General features: G+C 39.2%; 1 protein-coding gene across 3 annotated transcripts in view; it reads right to left on the bottom strand.

Moving 5' to 3' along the window:
* Positions 1–14,569, bottom strand: part of LOC113679874 (uncharacterized) — a 63,032-nt gene that overhangs the window by 13,402 nt on the left and 35,061 nt on the right. For all 3 annotated transcript variants that reach the window (XM_089211476.1, XM_089211474.1, XM_089211475.1), the window contains exons 33-52: positions 14,004–14,188; positions 13,178–13,465; positions 12,283–12,576; positions 11,565–11,718; positions 10,830–11,020; positions 9,761–10,096; positions 8,866–9,153; positions 8,217–8,415; positions 7,336–7,562; positions 6,381–6,680; positions 5,526–5,828; positions 4,810–4,969; positions 4,214–4,404; positions 3,707–4,015; positions 3,051–3,362; positions 2,130–2,307; positions 1,741–1,949; positions 913–1,170; positions 497–538; positions 116–264 (exon numbers count right to left, since the gene is read on the bottom strand). In XM_089211476.1, the coding sequence (XP_089067602.1) occupies positions 116–264; positions 497–538; positions 913–1,170; positions 1,741–1,949; positions 2,130–2,307; positions 3,051–3,362; positions 3,707–4,015; positions 4,214–4,404; positions 4,810–4,969; positions 5,526–5,828; positions 6,381–6,680; positions 7,336–7,562; positions 8,217–8,415; positions 8,866–9,153; positions 9,761–10,096; positions 10,830–11,020; positions 11,565–11,718; positions 12,283–12,576; positions 13,178–13,465; positions 14,004–14,188 (4,573 nt within the window). The remainder of the gene's footprint in view (positions 1–115; positions 265–496; positions 539–912; positions 1,171–1,740; positions 1,950–2,129; positions 2,308–3,050; positions 3,363–3,706; positions 4,016–4,213; positions 4,405–4,809; positions 4,970–5,525; positions 5,829–6,380; positions 6,681–7,335; positions 7,563–8,216; positions 8,416–8,865; positions 9,154–9,760; positions 10,097–10,829; positions 11,021–11,564; positions 11,719–12,282; positions 12,577–13,177; positions 13,466–14,003; positions 14,189–14,569) is intronic.

The raw sequence follows: 14,569 nt of genomic DNA, 5'->3' as shown, positions 1-14,569 counted from the left end.
CGTATGAAGATTTTCCCATATTTTTCGAAACGTTTCCCATGGACAGAGCCATTTATTTGAATTTTCACTTAAATAAAGTAACAAATTTTTGTGACCTCTCAGTTTAGTGACTCACGTGAAGTTTTCTGTGCCTTCTGTCATACAGCGGAAAACCTCCAGTGTCAAATTTCTCTCTGCCAATTCTAAAGCACCTAGTTCTTGACGTAAATGTAATGATTGAGTCTCCAGCGTCAACTCCGTATGGATACATCCGGTGGATTGGGGCTAAGAAAAATATAATCAAACATGTTTGCTAAGAGACCATAATGGATTCAACTATCAATTACAAAAGAAACCTTAGCAAGGCGGAGAAAGAGGACATTAAAGGAATGGAAAGAAAACTGAAGAGAGATCTTGAAATCATGTATGGTGAAGGGAAAGGAAATGCGAAGGATAAAAAAGGGAAAAAGAGAAAGAATAACGAGAGAGAAAAGATTAACATTTTAGGATAATTTACCCGGTTCTGGAGGTTTAGTTGGCTCACCATTATCATCCAAATCTGTAGAGAGGCACGAAGCAGCAATTTAATTTTATATTTTGTCATTTACTTCCAAAAAATGTAAGAAGAATTTTTTCCTATGACTTACAGTAAGTGTCTGTATATCGGTATTACTACGGCAGTTTCACAAATCAAATTTTATATGAGACTACACAACACAACAACCTTCCTTAGCTCAGTGTTTGGGTCACCTTTGGTGCATGTAAACCTTGTCTAACGCCTGTCCAGAACATTGCATTGAGAGATGTGAAGTCCTTTGATTCGATTCCTCATAGAAGCATCAGAAGTTTCTTTTTCTTACGCGCGCGAAAAAGCAAAAAACTCATTTCCTCATTAGATAACAAAGCACTTCACGTCGTAAACAATAAGCTTACCTTTTGTAGTAAAATGAATTACCCTACTCGCGTAAACTTCTCCGCGATCGGTGTACCCAACTACTCTTACTTCGTAATCTGTCGATGGTTGTAGCAATACTAGTGTAGCTGACGGAGTTACAGTCTTTTGAAATCTCCAGATCTCTTTTTCCTTGACTGGTTTATAAAGCACATAATACTCTTCAATTTCGTCTACATCTTGCGAGGATTTCCAAGTCATCTTAACCTCAACACTTTCGGTGGCGCCAATAGAAGTAGCTGTAAAGAAGAAGAAAAGCTTTGGCGTCATTCTTCCCTTCACTCGTCTAAAGTCTGAGTCCAAGGTAACAAATAGTGGATTGATTACTGTTTTTGCTCCTTCAGTATTCCTTACATTGCTTGACTGGTTTTAGCGTCACATGAATTTAATATTACCCAATAATTTGAGTTATCATCAGGTAAGAAATTCTATTGTTTAATTTTGATATATTTTGGTTTTTATTTACTTAACCAGTGGAAAAATTCAACTAGAATATTGCAAGAAAATCTAAGCGGAAACACAGTCCTTTTTTCAGGCGCTCTGGCAGGCAAGTTCGGCTAGCCAAATAATCGAAGTTGCATTCAAAACTTCTTATCCTGGATATTTAAGATCTGACCTCAGATCCTAATGATGCGAAAGTAAGAACATGTTTGGGTCGTTCAAACGACTTGGCGAACAACCCAGGCCATTTTAAAGCTGTCTGTTAGAGCCCGTATAATACACGAACAAAGATCACCTCGCCTAACCACGCTACCCCGGATGAAAAGGCTTGCTGAGGTAATGTACTCTATGTTGTATTTGGTACTCACTGATTTTGGACGAATCCGTGATTGCAAAGTAGGTAGAGGTGAAGCCTTTGAAAGCAAATCCATTGTTTGAGCGGAAATAAAGCAGAGCCCGGCGATGTTGGTAACTCTTTGCAGTCAAGGCAAAAGGGTTATGAAGTCCGCAAAATGGACCGGCAGCTACGTGTAATGGCTCAAGATTAAATAATCCAATAAAATCTGTTATCCAATTCCTAAAAGGAAGACAATGAATAAAAATTTACAGAACTTTCTCTTTCTTCAATCAAAATTCAGCACCGGCAAGGGGAAGGGTCGTGAAGGGAAGGATGGGCGTCCATTGGCCTTTCTTGGCTTTTTGCTTACGCCATTAGCCAGAATCTGAATAATTAATTGGAATATCTTAAACAACATACGTGCAATTTGCTCCTCCATCCGGTTCCTCTGTGTGAAAATCTTCGATCACAACGACCACATCAAAGACAGGCATTTCCTTCTCAAAAATCCAGTAACATTCCGCGTCGTTGGGATAGGTGTTCGGATATCCAGGAGATGATATGACGCGCATGTCGCTGCGTATACTGGTTTGGCAACCTAGAGAAGCCAAAGCGATTACATCAAAAATGTGCACATGGTTCCTAGTGGTAAAATTAGATTCAAGTTGATTTGCCTATCACAGCGCAATTTTACATTAATCATATTAATATGTTTTCAAAGGCAGGAGATCTTAGCTAGTCCCATTGGATTTTTCAAAGGAGATCCCACGCACGGTTGGCAGTGCATTTTAAGTGGCGGCTGGCTGGAGTACAACATGGTTTCCATTGGATATCTATGTATTTTAACACGCAAAAATCATTTTTTGTATTTTTTTTTTGTGTGTATGTGTGTGTGTGTGTGTGTTTATAAGACTTAGGCTAAGAATTGCTTACTGAATTGCAGGATTATTTTGGTTTTTAACTTTTCTGGCCGATTTTTTTATATTTCTGTTCCTCTGTACTGTATTGAAAATGCTTCATAATCAGTACAGTCCTCTCTTGTCGTAATTCAACGAACTTCATGAGTCACACAATTGTTCTAAAAACATTCACTTATTCACAGTCAGTTATTTATCACTTCAGGGGTTTATTACGATCCAACATAATGACAGGTCCTAATTGGCTTGTTAGCTTGGTTGGTAGAGCATTGCACCCGTATCGCAGAGGTCATGGGTTCAAATCACTTACAGTCCGGAATTTTTTTCAGGACTTAATTCCACTAATGCTTAAGTAGTGTTAATCATTGCGAAGATTGCTTTCATATTCATTTAACATAACAGTATAAACTATTTTTGCATTTACCCGGTCTGCTATGGGTACGTTCGCTAAAAGGTCCCACTCCCACAGCAGTGAAGCCAGCAACCATCAGTTCATAAGTCTCGAAATTGGTCAAATTCCCAATGCTTGCTTCAAAGGCAGTATGATCAACGTCGATGAAGAAAAACTGGTTGAGGTCGAGCTCGTGGTCATCCACGTGGCCGTCATACAAACGATAGTAGACGCGGTAGCCAACTAATACTCCGTGGATGTGATCACTCGGAATATGCTTCCATGTGACGATTATCGTGCCGTCGTTAGAACTTGCTTCGACGTCTCCCGGAGGCTCACTTGGAACTTGAATTAAAATTAACATATTTTGATAAGACACACCAGGTTAGGTTTTTCATGTTGCCAAAAATAACAAAGATCGATTTGGTGGACCTGGTAAGGTCTACATTACGACTTCTAAAAAATTAATGATTATCAGGATGGTTAGATTATTTCCGAACAAGAATGATTGACGCAATACAGCACCCAGAATCATTAATCCTCGTTTGGTAAGCAGTGAGGTGTGTGAGGCTGGTTTTCATTCATTTGAAAATAAATGATTTACATCCCCGCCCCAACCCCATTCCCACCTTCCCCCTCTAGGGCTTGATCTATTCCGAACTTCTTTAAACAAACTGCATTCATCTTACCGCCTTCCTTAGTTGTGAAGGATACTTCCTCACTTCCTTTAAAACTCATCTCGCCAACTTCACTTTTGACCAATGCAATAACCTGGGCAGTATAATCGGTATAAGGCCGCAAGCGCTCTGCAGTTGAGTCATCAATATCCTTCACCACGGTTGTTATGGATGGTCCAGCCTCATGCAAAGTTGGTGTGCAGACGATTGCATATAATACAAGTGTCTCTCCTGCACCTGGTGAATAGTGTGACCATGCGATATCTGCAGTCGACGAGGCGACATTGGAAGTTGTTATTACCCAGCCTGCTTTAAGTTCAGCTACGAGTTGAAAAAAACCGTTTTTAAAACAGGAAATTTAATGTTTTTCACAATTGTAAAGGTTTCCTATAATATCTAAGTATGCTAGAAATGTCGTAAAGACTCACAAGCACGTCATAAGTGTAGCATTTAAGAATTGATTTTCTGCTCAAAATATCATATAAAAAGTGAAAGATCGTTTTGTTCTTATCACTTTACCTTCTGAGACAGAATGATTTAGAGTCATGTAGTGCAGTTGAAATCCTATTCTGTCCCCATGAATTTCACGTTCGGCGTGGGAGAGAAGGAGCACTTTCTTTGCCTGCACAAGAACGTCAAATGGCTCCCTAGCACCGCAAATCAGCTCAGGTTCAACGCCACTATTATCCCCTACAGCTGCATAGAAATCTCTGTAAGAAAATCGAATGCATCTTATGGTTAATATTTTTGTAGTTAAAACTAAAACAACAAAAGTGAACCAAGAACTGATTTGCGTTGATTCAAATTGCGTTTAATTTTCCTAAATAATTTCAGCACTTCAACAGAATTTGAACATGTGAGACTCCTGATTGGAATGCGAGCCCCTCTGTATCTTCTGCAAAAAAAATATTCGATACTGTCTGGGATGAGTTCACAGAAAACTTCGCGACTAAAGATCAGATATTTCACGAACATCCCAATAATTTTCAAAAATTAAGAAATTATCTTATAGCCTGTACCAGAGCGACTTGGTTTCTACTTGATCTTCTGGTGCTATAATATATAAAGTCATGGAGAAAGTTTGAACTTAGATCACGATAACAATTTCATCATACCTGCATCCATCACTTTCTGGAAGGTTGAGATGCCCAAAATGTATAAGAACGCTTTTGTTTTTTGGGTGAATGTCCCATAAGCAATCACCATATGTGATCCTTGATGGCAATTCGCGGCTACGGATGAGACCATTCCTTTCGTATCGTGGAGCCCCGCATTCTGAAAAAGAGTGCAGAAATCAATCGTATGATGGAAATACAATGGAAACACAAACCTTTTTCTATACATTCCTTATCCCTCAACTTCATTCCATCAACTTTTTTATAAATCCCTGGGGCATTTCTTAGTCACTCACGATGACGGAAAATAAAAGAAATAATTAGAAAAAGCTTGGGTCCTTTCGGTTTTACTTTTTCTTTAGGCCTTCCTTGTTTTTCATGTTTAGGACAGGATACTCATCAATCCATTGGCATTTCTTCGGGAAGGATCTTGTTTGAACACCAATGGCCATTACGACGAAATAATTACTCTTAATCTTAAAAGACCATTAAGAGACCACTGTTAAACCATATGACTATTTGCCCCTCCACTTATGGGACTATGAGTGTTATATAAAATTGTTTACCCTATGAGACATTTATCATTAAAGAGAAGGAAAATACACTAACGAAAGAGATTAGAGACCTGGCAAATGCTCCCGAAGTCTACTGAGTAACACAGTTGAGTAATGTTATCAAATAAAATCACATTTTAATAACAAGGAGTGACATCTCACTTGTCTTCACCCATTGCTCATGTCTCTGGTGACCTTCCCCAATCGATGTAAACGCCGTCACCCACACGCGGAATTCAGTTCCTGCGGGTAAACCTGTAAGCGTCGTTTCCGTTTCTTCCGGGCCAACGGTTACGCTATCATAGAAGCCTTGCGAGCAGTCATGGTTGTTGGCCTGAGTGATGTGCACTCGATATCCACGTATGATGCCGTGGGAATAGCGTTCGTCCACCCTATACCACTTGACCCATATTGTGCTGTAGTCAATGACTTCAACTTTATCGATGGACGGATTGTTTGCAGGTACTAAGGCATAGCCAAGAACATAGATAGGATGAGCATACTATCAGCTTTATGAAAAAATTGAGTCAAAGTACTTGTTATTATAATATTTAAGGAAATATTATATCTATGCGGTTGAAATGTTCTCTCACATGATTGACCCCTACACTTTCAAAATCTCATCAGTTATTCTCCCTACTGTCTACCATAAAATTTCTAGGATGTTAGCTTGGAGAACTTGATGTTGGATCAAGTAACATTCCCCTATGCGATATGTTTCTTTACTCCCATCACTTGCTGGTTTGATTTCATATTGATGTTGTAAGGTGAAAGTCTGTCTTTTTCTCTGCTGGAATATAAAGGGTTAATTGAATTTATGGTATGGCCGGAAACATTTTTCAAATTTCTTCTGTTCTACAATAAACGCAAAGATTATCCTCGCGCATTTGTAAATATAGAGACTCTTCTGTTATCAATTGATGGGCAGAAAAGCTAGTACGCTCTGTATTTTATCGTCATTCAATGGAAGACTTTCGTGACCAATAATGATTCTCTACAAACACGAATTTGCTTTACCTCCTTCCGTAGTCCTAAACTTGATCCAGTCCGTGCATCCACGTCTCCCATCTTTTAGCACAGTTATAACTTTCAGGGTGTAATTTGTCGAAGGAAACAGCCACTCGTATTTCAGTGTCTTTTCCTCCGCTGTAACGATCTGCGGTACGTATATCCTATCAGACCACCCTCCCATTAAGACTTGGTAATAATCTAAAGAAGAAAGGCTGATAAAGCTGCCTGGTGGCTCAGGCCAGGATACTATGACAAAGGTCTCGCCAACGTCCATTTGAATTCCAGACCATGATTCAATCACTTCCCCTAGTTGTTACAAAAATGACAGATATCGAGTGTATTGATTATGGGATTGCATGGGTTCTGTTTTTCATCCCTTTGTGATGAGTCTAGAAGAAAATCGCGCCTCCTTTGCAATCAAACAGATGGGAAACTAAAAGCAATCGCGACAGGGTCAGTTAGGTTTTTTCGCACTTTCTTCAGTTTAGCTAATTTTACCACCAGTTCTCACTGACTCTTTGAGATAACTTGTTTTGCTTTGATTGAAAACTCGACGCTTGAACGAAATTTGAAGAAAGGGGTTAAGTTTCTAAAGAAACTGTGGTGATGCGCTGGTGGGAGAGTATAGCATGGTAATTTAGTATTAATATTATTAAAGAGTTTCAAAGCTTACGTCAGAGCGACAAAGGATTGACGCTCGAAACGTCAACTGTGAAACCCTTTACGGTGGCCAATTAACGTTATCAGCTCAAATGATAATACAAAATAAACCCGAGATTCTCGAACACGATTTAAATTAAACCCGCTGTTTAGATGAAAATGGGAATCCTTTCGGTCACCATAAAAATGCTATGTGCAAAGCGAATGAAATACAGCTACAGTATGTTCCTTTTGTAATCTGACAAAATTGTTTCTATAAACATCATAAGAATATTTTGAGTGGATACGAACTGCACGTTACCTGTCACAGTGGTAATCTCGCCTTTTACAACCTCATAGTCGATCAAAAATTTGGTACCGTTGCGATACTCTTCCTCGTAGCGGTTATATCCAAACCCCGCTGCTCTAAGATTGAGAACTTTATCTATTACCAGTATAGTCAGGTTTTCTGGTATATGTCCACAAAGGTCAGTTGCTTGGTTTTCATCGTTTTCTGATATGCCAGGAAAGTACATCCTCAGCTGACCACTACAGAAATAGAGGAGAACGATAACTATGATTTTTTTCTAATCATCGGGGGAGTGGGAGAACGGGAACAAGGGGAATCTATGTCACATCACATGGCAGTTCAAAGCTAAGGACACGGGCTGGATCCATTTTTTGAATTATTAACAAGTCCTACACTCAGGGTACAATTGCAACTTAAAAGCGAGTCTGACTTATGCTGCACCGGTTCGCAGCGAGACTTAATGGAGATTTCGCATACTGAGTGGTCAATTTTCTCACACATTTGACGTAATGTTCTGTTACCGCGACGCGTTGGAGACGGATCCATAACAAACAAAAGAGAAATTTGTTATGAAATGAATTTCATTTGACTTGCAAATTGAAAATCAAACAAGGCGGGATTCGAACTCGTGCCTCCCAGATTCTATTTACTACCTGCTACTACCTGTATCCCAAATTGTGATCGCAGATTTCTTCACGGGAAAGAAAAAATGCTCCAAAATTTGCCTCGCTACCAACGTGTTGCTTCGTAGCTCAATTTTTTTATGTGTGACGAGGCTAACTCGTCGTTATGGGGACAAACTGTTAGAGGATAAGATTGCAATGCGGTGGAGCCTCCTTGAACCCCCAAAATTAGCGTTATGTAAAGCCTTTACAGATATTGAATGAACGCACTTGCATCGGTTTCCTTGATCTCTGCGACCAAGGAAAAAATTTCTGACGGTGAGGAATATTCCCGACACGCTAGACTTGGGTGCAATGTTCCAGTAACATTTCGGGTTTTCGTCCCACTGATCATGACCAATATACGGAGTACCAGGATAGTTAGGACTCATAATCTGGCCGGCATCTGCCTTCATATCATCACCACAAACTGAGAAGCAGAAAAATATATCAATGATATAGTTAGAAGTACCTGATTTAAATTCTTTTAAGATGGCTTGAGAAACAAGTTAGGCTTAGCGAAGACATTATTGGTTAATGGCATCGCTACTTTTTTTTTAACTTTCGAAACAAGCAAGGGGAAAAGAAGAGCGATGATGGAGAGGAGTTGGAAGGGTCGATAAAAGAGCAATTAGAGGAGGAGAGATGGAAGCATAAGAGCAAGTGGATGAGGGAGAGGAGAAAAGAGAAAAAAGGGAGAGAAAAAAAGTTGCAAGTAGGAAACAAAGAGAGCTTTGAATCTTGGTCTGTACTGCTTCCGTAAATATTTATGATGGGAATCAAACGAAATACTCTAATTCCGTTTAATTTCCCAGGACCCAACTGATTGGTATTTATCCTCTACGATAAATGTTACATCATTTGCCAGATCATAACTTACAAGTTGCCCCAAATGATCCCATAACACCCATTCCTTTGCTTGTATATCCACCAATATAAACGGCATACGTGAGACTGTCGGTTAGATTTTCTAACGTGACTCTCCTAGTATCTGCGTCTACGTCCATAGTTTCTAAGTTCTTTGGATCACAGCAAGGACCGTACATGATACGATAGCACAGGACTTCACCGCCACGGTATCTCCTCTCGATTGAATTGAGTTGGAACGAAACGCTGTGGCTGTCCAAGTTGGTGGACCAGTCGTGAGGATAAGGAAACCTAAGTGGCACTTTGAATAATGTACAAAGATTTCAAGTTTTAAATTAAAAATCTCGCTCTTCATTACATATGACATAAAACTGAATAGCCGATTGTCTGTTTTTAGAAAGTCCTCATGACAAATTAAAGAAAACAAAAACGAAAGGTGATGTTAGTGGGTAGAAAGATAAAAGACTGATTAAGAAATTCAAACGATGAAAAACCAATCAAGGGGTACTATAGAGTAGTTTTAGTCACAATAGTAATAACAACTTTAGTTCTTCACAAAATAGGTTTAAGAGACAATTAATGAGTCTATACTCACTGACCGTGGCAATAAATGACGTGAAAACATCGGTAACTATAGAGCTTTCTGCTATCCAAAAGGGAGTGGCAAATACATTAAAATTCAGAAACAGCTGGTTGTCCTATAACTTCTCTTCCACATTTCCCTTGTTCCCTTCGATTGTGAATTTTCAGGATATTTTGAATTTAAATGAAATTTGTTCCAGCATTGAATGTTTTCTTAAAGGGTACCAGCAACATGAGTGAGGGAGCACTTAAATATACTTAGAATTAATAATTTTTCTTATCTGCACAAAAAACTTGAAGCATGCAATGTTGTCAAAATAACTTACCTCCCTCTTCCGTCGAGATCATAAGTTTCTCACTCTTGTAAATCTCGTTGTTTTTATCTACGATGTAAACTGTTGCTATAAACTTCGCAGCTATTGGAAGGTCCGTTATGTTAATGGAAGTCTCAGATGAGTTGACGATTTTAAGAAAACGAACCAGTTTCTTTTCGTTGTCATAGTGGTGGTCGTCGTCCTTAACGTATGGAGAAAGCTCCGTTTGGTTTAGGGATATGACAAAGAAGTTAATGTCGAGGTTGCCAGGGGAGCTACTCCAGTCCAATGAAATAGAACTGTTCTCTTCATTTCCGTTGATATTCCAAGTCACCTGTGTTGGTTTAGCTATTGTGCAATATGGAAGTTGTTAAGCAGACTTATTATGGTACTTACTTTACATCCTAACATCAGCATACATATCCGCCTTACTGTAAATTTCTTAAGGGCTTCTTAAGTTGTTGATCATTTCCTTCAATCTCGTGAACTTAATTTGTGATTCAGAGGTGATATGTGAGTAGAAATGCGACGCTGGTCACTCTAAGAGTCGAAGGATTATTAGCAGTTACGAAGCATACACACTTCGGAAACATTTGAAGAAATAGTAATTTTTTTTTCTGAAAAATTTGACGTGCTGCGTCTGCGCTAAAAGGAAAGAGAAGATTGATTATCCTTACTTATTTAATTAAGAATTTTTGAGATAATTAAAAGTTAATTGTATTCAAGCAAAGGCAGCATGATGCAAATGATCAGCTCAGTCTTTATTTTTCATTATTTTGGGTGTTTTTTTTTCCTCGCTTGCGGCGCTAATTCTATTCTTCCTAAAATTATGAATTATTGTGGAGTTAAATAACAGTTGTATGATATTCACATTGGGGAGCTCTGGATATCGCAACCCTGTAAAACATTGCTATTGAGCAAATAACTAAACTATTCTTTGTACTTGTGAGTAAAACAGAGCCTCCATACAACACAAAAACAATTTCAATGAACCGCTCTTGAAATAATGGTGACTTTGCCATGTTTTGTTTCATTGAAATAACATATCTAGGTGTCCCAGAAGCGAGAAAATATGGAATACCTGAATGAAGACCTCCTTTCAAAATGACAAGTTCAGTGAAAACCTTGCTTTCCATATTTTGTATCAATACTTCCGCGTGTATAACGTCCAAACCACCAAAAGGTATTTCATGTACTTCTCCAAGAACTGTTGAGCACTCTCTATGATTCAGAATGACGCCATCTTCCGAGTAGACCTTGGCGTATTCATAACTGAGGATCAAATAGACATCTGAAATATCAAAATCTTATCTCAGCTTGCGTTCTAGAAGGAAATGCAATACTATTATTTAATCCGAGACTAGATTGTTTAAGATGTAATATGCGTTTCCTGGGTTGACCGGGCACTGCAAAACGTTTATTTCCGTGGAATAATCATGGTAATAATATCAAGGCCGAGGTTTATAAAGTAAATGTTGGCGTTGGGGAAACCCTCCGTAGCTGGAGGTCTTAAGGTCGCTCAGTTAAATTGACGGCGTCAGACCCGCGAAAACGAACAGTTTCAAACCTCCATGGTTTCCATCACCTGACGCTTCCAAGTCCATACAACACCTCCAGCTAGGGAGGCTAGGTTGAGAATAGTGAAGAATGAAATTTACGGCTGATCCCAGAATCCATATTTACGTTCTACCTCTGACCCAGACACAACCCCTGCTCGAAGAGCCAAGCAGTTACATGGATCTGTCCCCTTTTTTTTCCCTAAATTCTGTAACTGTGCTTAGGCGGAAAAGAATTTAGAGGTGAGATTTCACATTACCCGCAAGAATGAAAACGTAGGTATTGCACCGACAGGAGTAGGACTGCATTGCTCACGCCATTGTCGTATATTCTCCATTTGCAACGATTCGTATCCCAGTCTGTCTTATAGAGGTTTATAACTGCAGCTGTTTGATTGATGACTCCACCACAACCTATATGATCATGCCATAAAAATGAACATTAGATTCATTTAAAACGCAATCATCCCAGGTGGCTATCTAACTCTTAAAAGTTGCCAGGCTTATTTTTGAGTCAAAAGTTGAGCGCAGTTTTAATGAAACGTTCCATGGATGCATCTCGCACACTCTTCTTTTCACACGTTCGTGATGCACTTTTTAAATATAATTTTTTCCACGTACACTAAGGCTTTTAAATCTAGACTAATTGTACCTCCTGTGCGAGAAGCTATGCAATAACCTTATCGGCTCAACAAGTCATAAATACCCCTTTCTGATGCTTTTCAGTTATTGAAAGATCAACTTTATTGCCCCTGTGAAAATACCTAAAGTACACTGAAGCAAATGAACCACTAGCGCTTGGTAAAAAATTGTCAATACCTTTTCTTCTGCTCAAAGTTTTCATGACTCGCGCAGTTGGGTAGAGACAGTCAAAGGAACACGTATAGCTATACATTTAGTCACAGGGCCTCAAAATGAGACATGCATTTTGAGCAAAAAGAATGTTTAACCTACTAACTGCCTGAAAGTAATCCTTACCAGGAACAACTTCTATCTCTTCCGATCGAGGTCCTTCCTTGTCATTGAATGCAGTCATTGAAATCTCGTAGTTTTTCATAGTCTCTAATCCATCTATAATCACTTGTCTCTCTGATGCGCCGATAGTGATCTTCGTTCCTTCGTGGTCATGATGGTGATCTTTGTTTCTATAATACAAGTTATATCCCTGGAGAGGACCGTTATGGTGACTTGGAGGAATGGGATCGAATCTTACTCTGATACTGTGTTCGGTGAGGCTATCCGCGCGTACGTTCAATGGCGACATGCTTGGAGCTGGAGAAAAAAGAAAAAAATCACATACCATGGCAATCACTGAATTATTTAATTGTGACGTTAGCTAATATTTCATAACAAAAGACACGACCTTTTGAGAGGGAAATTTGAGTGACTGCAGACCAGGACTCGTTTCCTACAGCTTTTATCGAAAAAGTTTGATCCCGAGCCCTGTCTATCCGCGGAGCCTGTTCCCTCCCAAAAGTAATCAAAAAGGTTTACTAGTTTGTCTGTGATTGGGTCAAGGAATAAATAACTGAGTGACTTTAGCTATCCGTTGAAAAGCTTGTGAAAAGCAAATACACATCCGCTTCTAACTTGTTTACTATTTCTTTGCGCGATTTTCACGGGGTATTTTCAAAATATCTAACGTTGTATAACTCATACTGTGTTAAATAACTCTGGCCTGAGAAAGATGCAATACTTGGGGTGTAGCATTTACGTCTACAGATTGGCACCACTGTTCATTAAACCACTCCACATTACACTGTACTCCTACATTCCCCCATCCTAAAACCCTCCTCTTCTCTCCGATTGGTTATTTCCTTCTTGAGATAGAAGGCCACCCTATTCAAAAGTCCATCATGGTTTGAAACATTACCTCCTTCGTCGGTCGTCATGCTGACGTTTTCACTAGTGTATATCCCAGCTTCCGCAAATGCCATAATCTGTATAAAGTATCTACGGTTGGGGCTGAGGTTCTCTACGCGGGGATTTCTTTCATAGGATGGAAAGGGGACCAACATCGACACGCGTTTGTGTGCTTCAGTGACTTTCACGAAAAAACTTTCCACGTGTTTATCGTGATGTATGAAATCATCAAACGATAATTGAGCCGTTGTCGGTTCAGTGTTATCGACTCTGAGCGACCAAGAAGGCTCGTGAGTTTCTTAAAAAAAAAGAGGTAAAATTACTCAACATTTCATTACTGAACATCCAATTCTACAAGACAGCTTTTTGTCGTCTGTTTGCTAGTTTCTATTGGTTTCCTTTTTTCGTTTGTATGTGTATCGATATGTTTATTTATTTATAGATATATTTTTTTTCCTCTACGTGTGTCCTTTTTTTCCATAAAATATGCCGGATAAGTAATCCGTCTCCACTAGGTATAGTTTGAAGCTGACAATGCTTACTGTTTTGTTAAGGCTGTTTATATATTTCTGGCCCCAGTTGTTCGAAGGTTGGATAACGCTGTCCACTGGCTAAATCTCTATCTGGTAGAATGCGCAGTGTACTTTTCTACCCCTTATCCGTTGGATAGCCATTTATCGGTTGGATAGCATCATCCGCCCTTTCTACAATTGGGCCTTGGTTCCTACTGTCCTTATTGCCGTTCATGTTGGTGTCATTGTTCAGTTGACTGGTATTCAAAGTAAACATTGCATTTGAAATGAATTTCATTACCGAAATGACGCACAACTCAATACCTGCAATATCATATTCTAGAGCTTTGTACCACGCAACAAAAGCATCGCCCTCGTTATGCTCTCGGGCATAAAACCCAATATCAGCTTCGTCATTTGATATTACAAGGTCAAAGTGATTCATATGACCACAAAGTAAAGTATCATTATTGTAGCGCCCTGCTGTAACACTGAGCCATGCGTTCTTGCTGTGGGTTAATGATAACAAAAAAAGATTAATAGTTGTAAAAAAAAAACTAATAAGAAAAAAAGTAATAGGAAAACGCCAGCAATAACGTTCGTCTCTGTTCTCTCGTTACAGCATAAATATATCATCTGCCTTCCTTTTACCGATATTCTTGTGATTAGATAGATAAAGCGCTTTTCGATTAAAAGCAAAACCAAAATGACCAAAACGGCCAATCAGGAGATGGGAAAATACCTCTAGGAGCCAATTAGAACTCAAAGGTAAAGCAACTAATCTGCTTAAAGCGCGGGAAAACGTAGGTGACCCAGTCGTGATTGGTATTAGTTTTGCGTCCGATTGGTTTAGAGAGAGGCGACAGTTTTTCCGGATCAATCTGTGATTG

Source organism: Pocillopora damicornis, chromosome 7 (genome assembly GCF_964200805.1).
Source record: "Pocillopora damicornis chromosome 7, jaPocDami1.2, whole genome shotgun sequence".
In the NCBI taxonomy this organism is placed as follows: Eukaryota; Metazoa; Cnidaria; class Anthozoa; order Scleractinia; family Pocilloporidae; genus Pocillopora; species Pocillopora damicornis.
The sequence above is the reverse complement of the archived record's forward strand: the minus strand, read 5'-3'. Positions and strand labels throughout refer to the sequence as shown.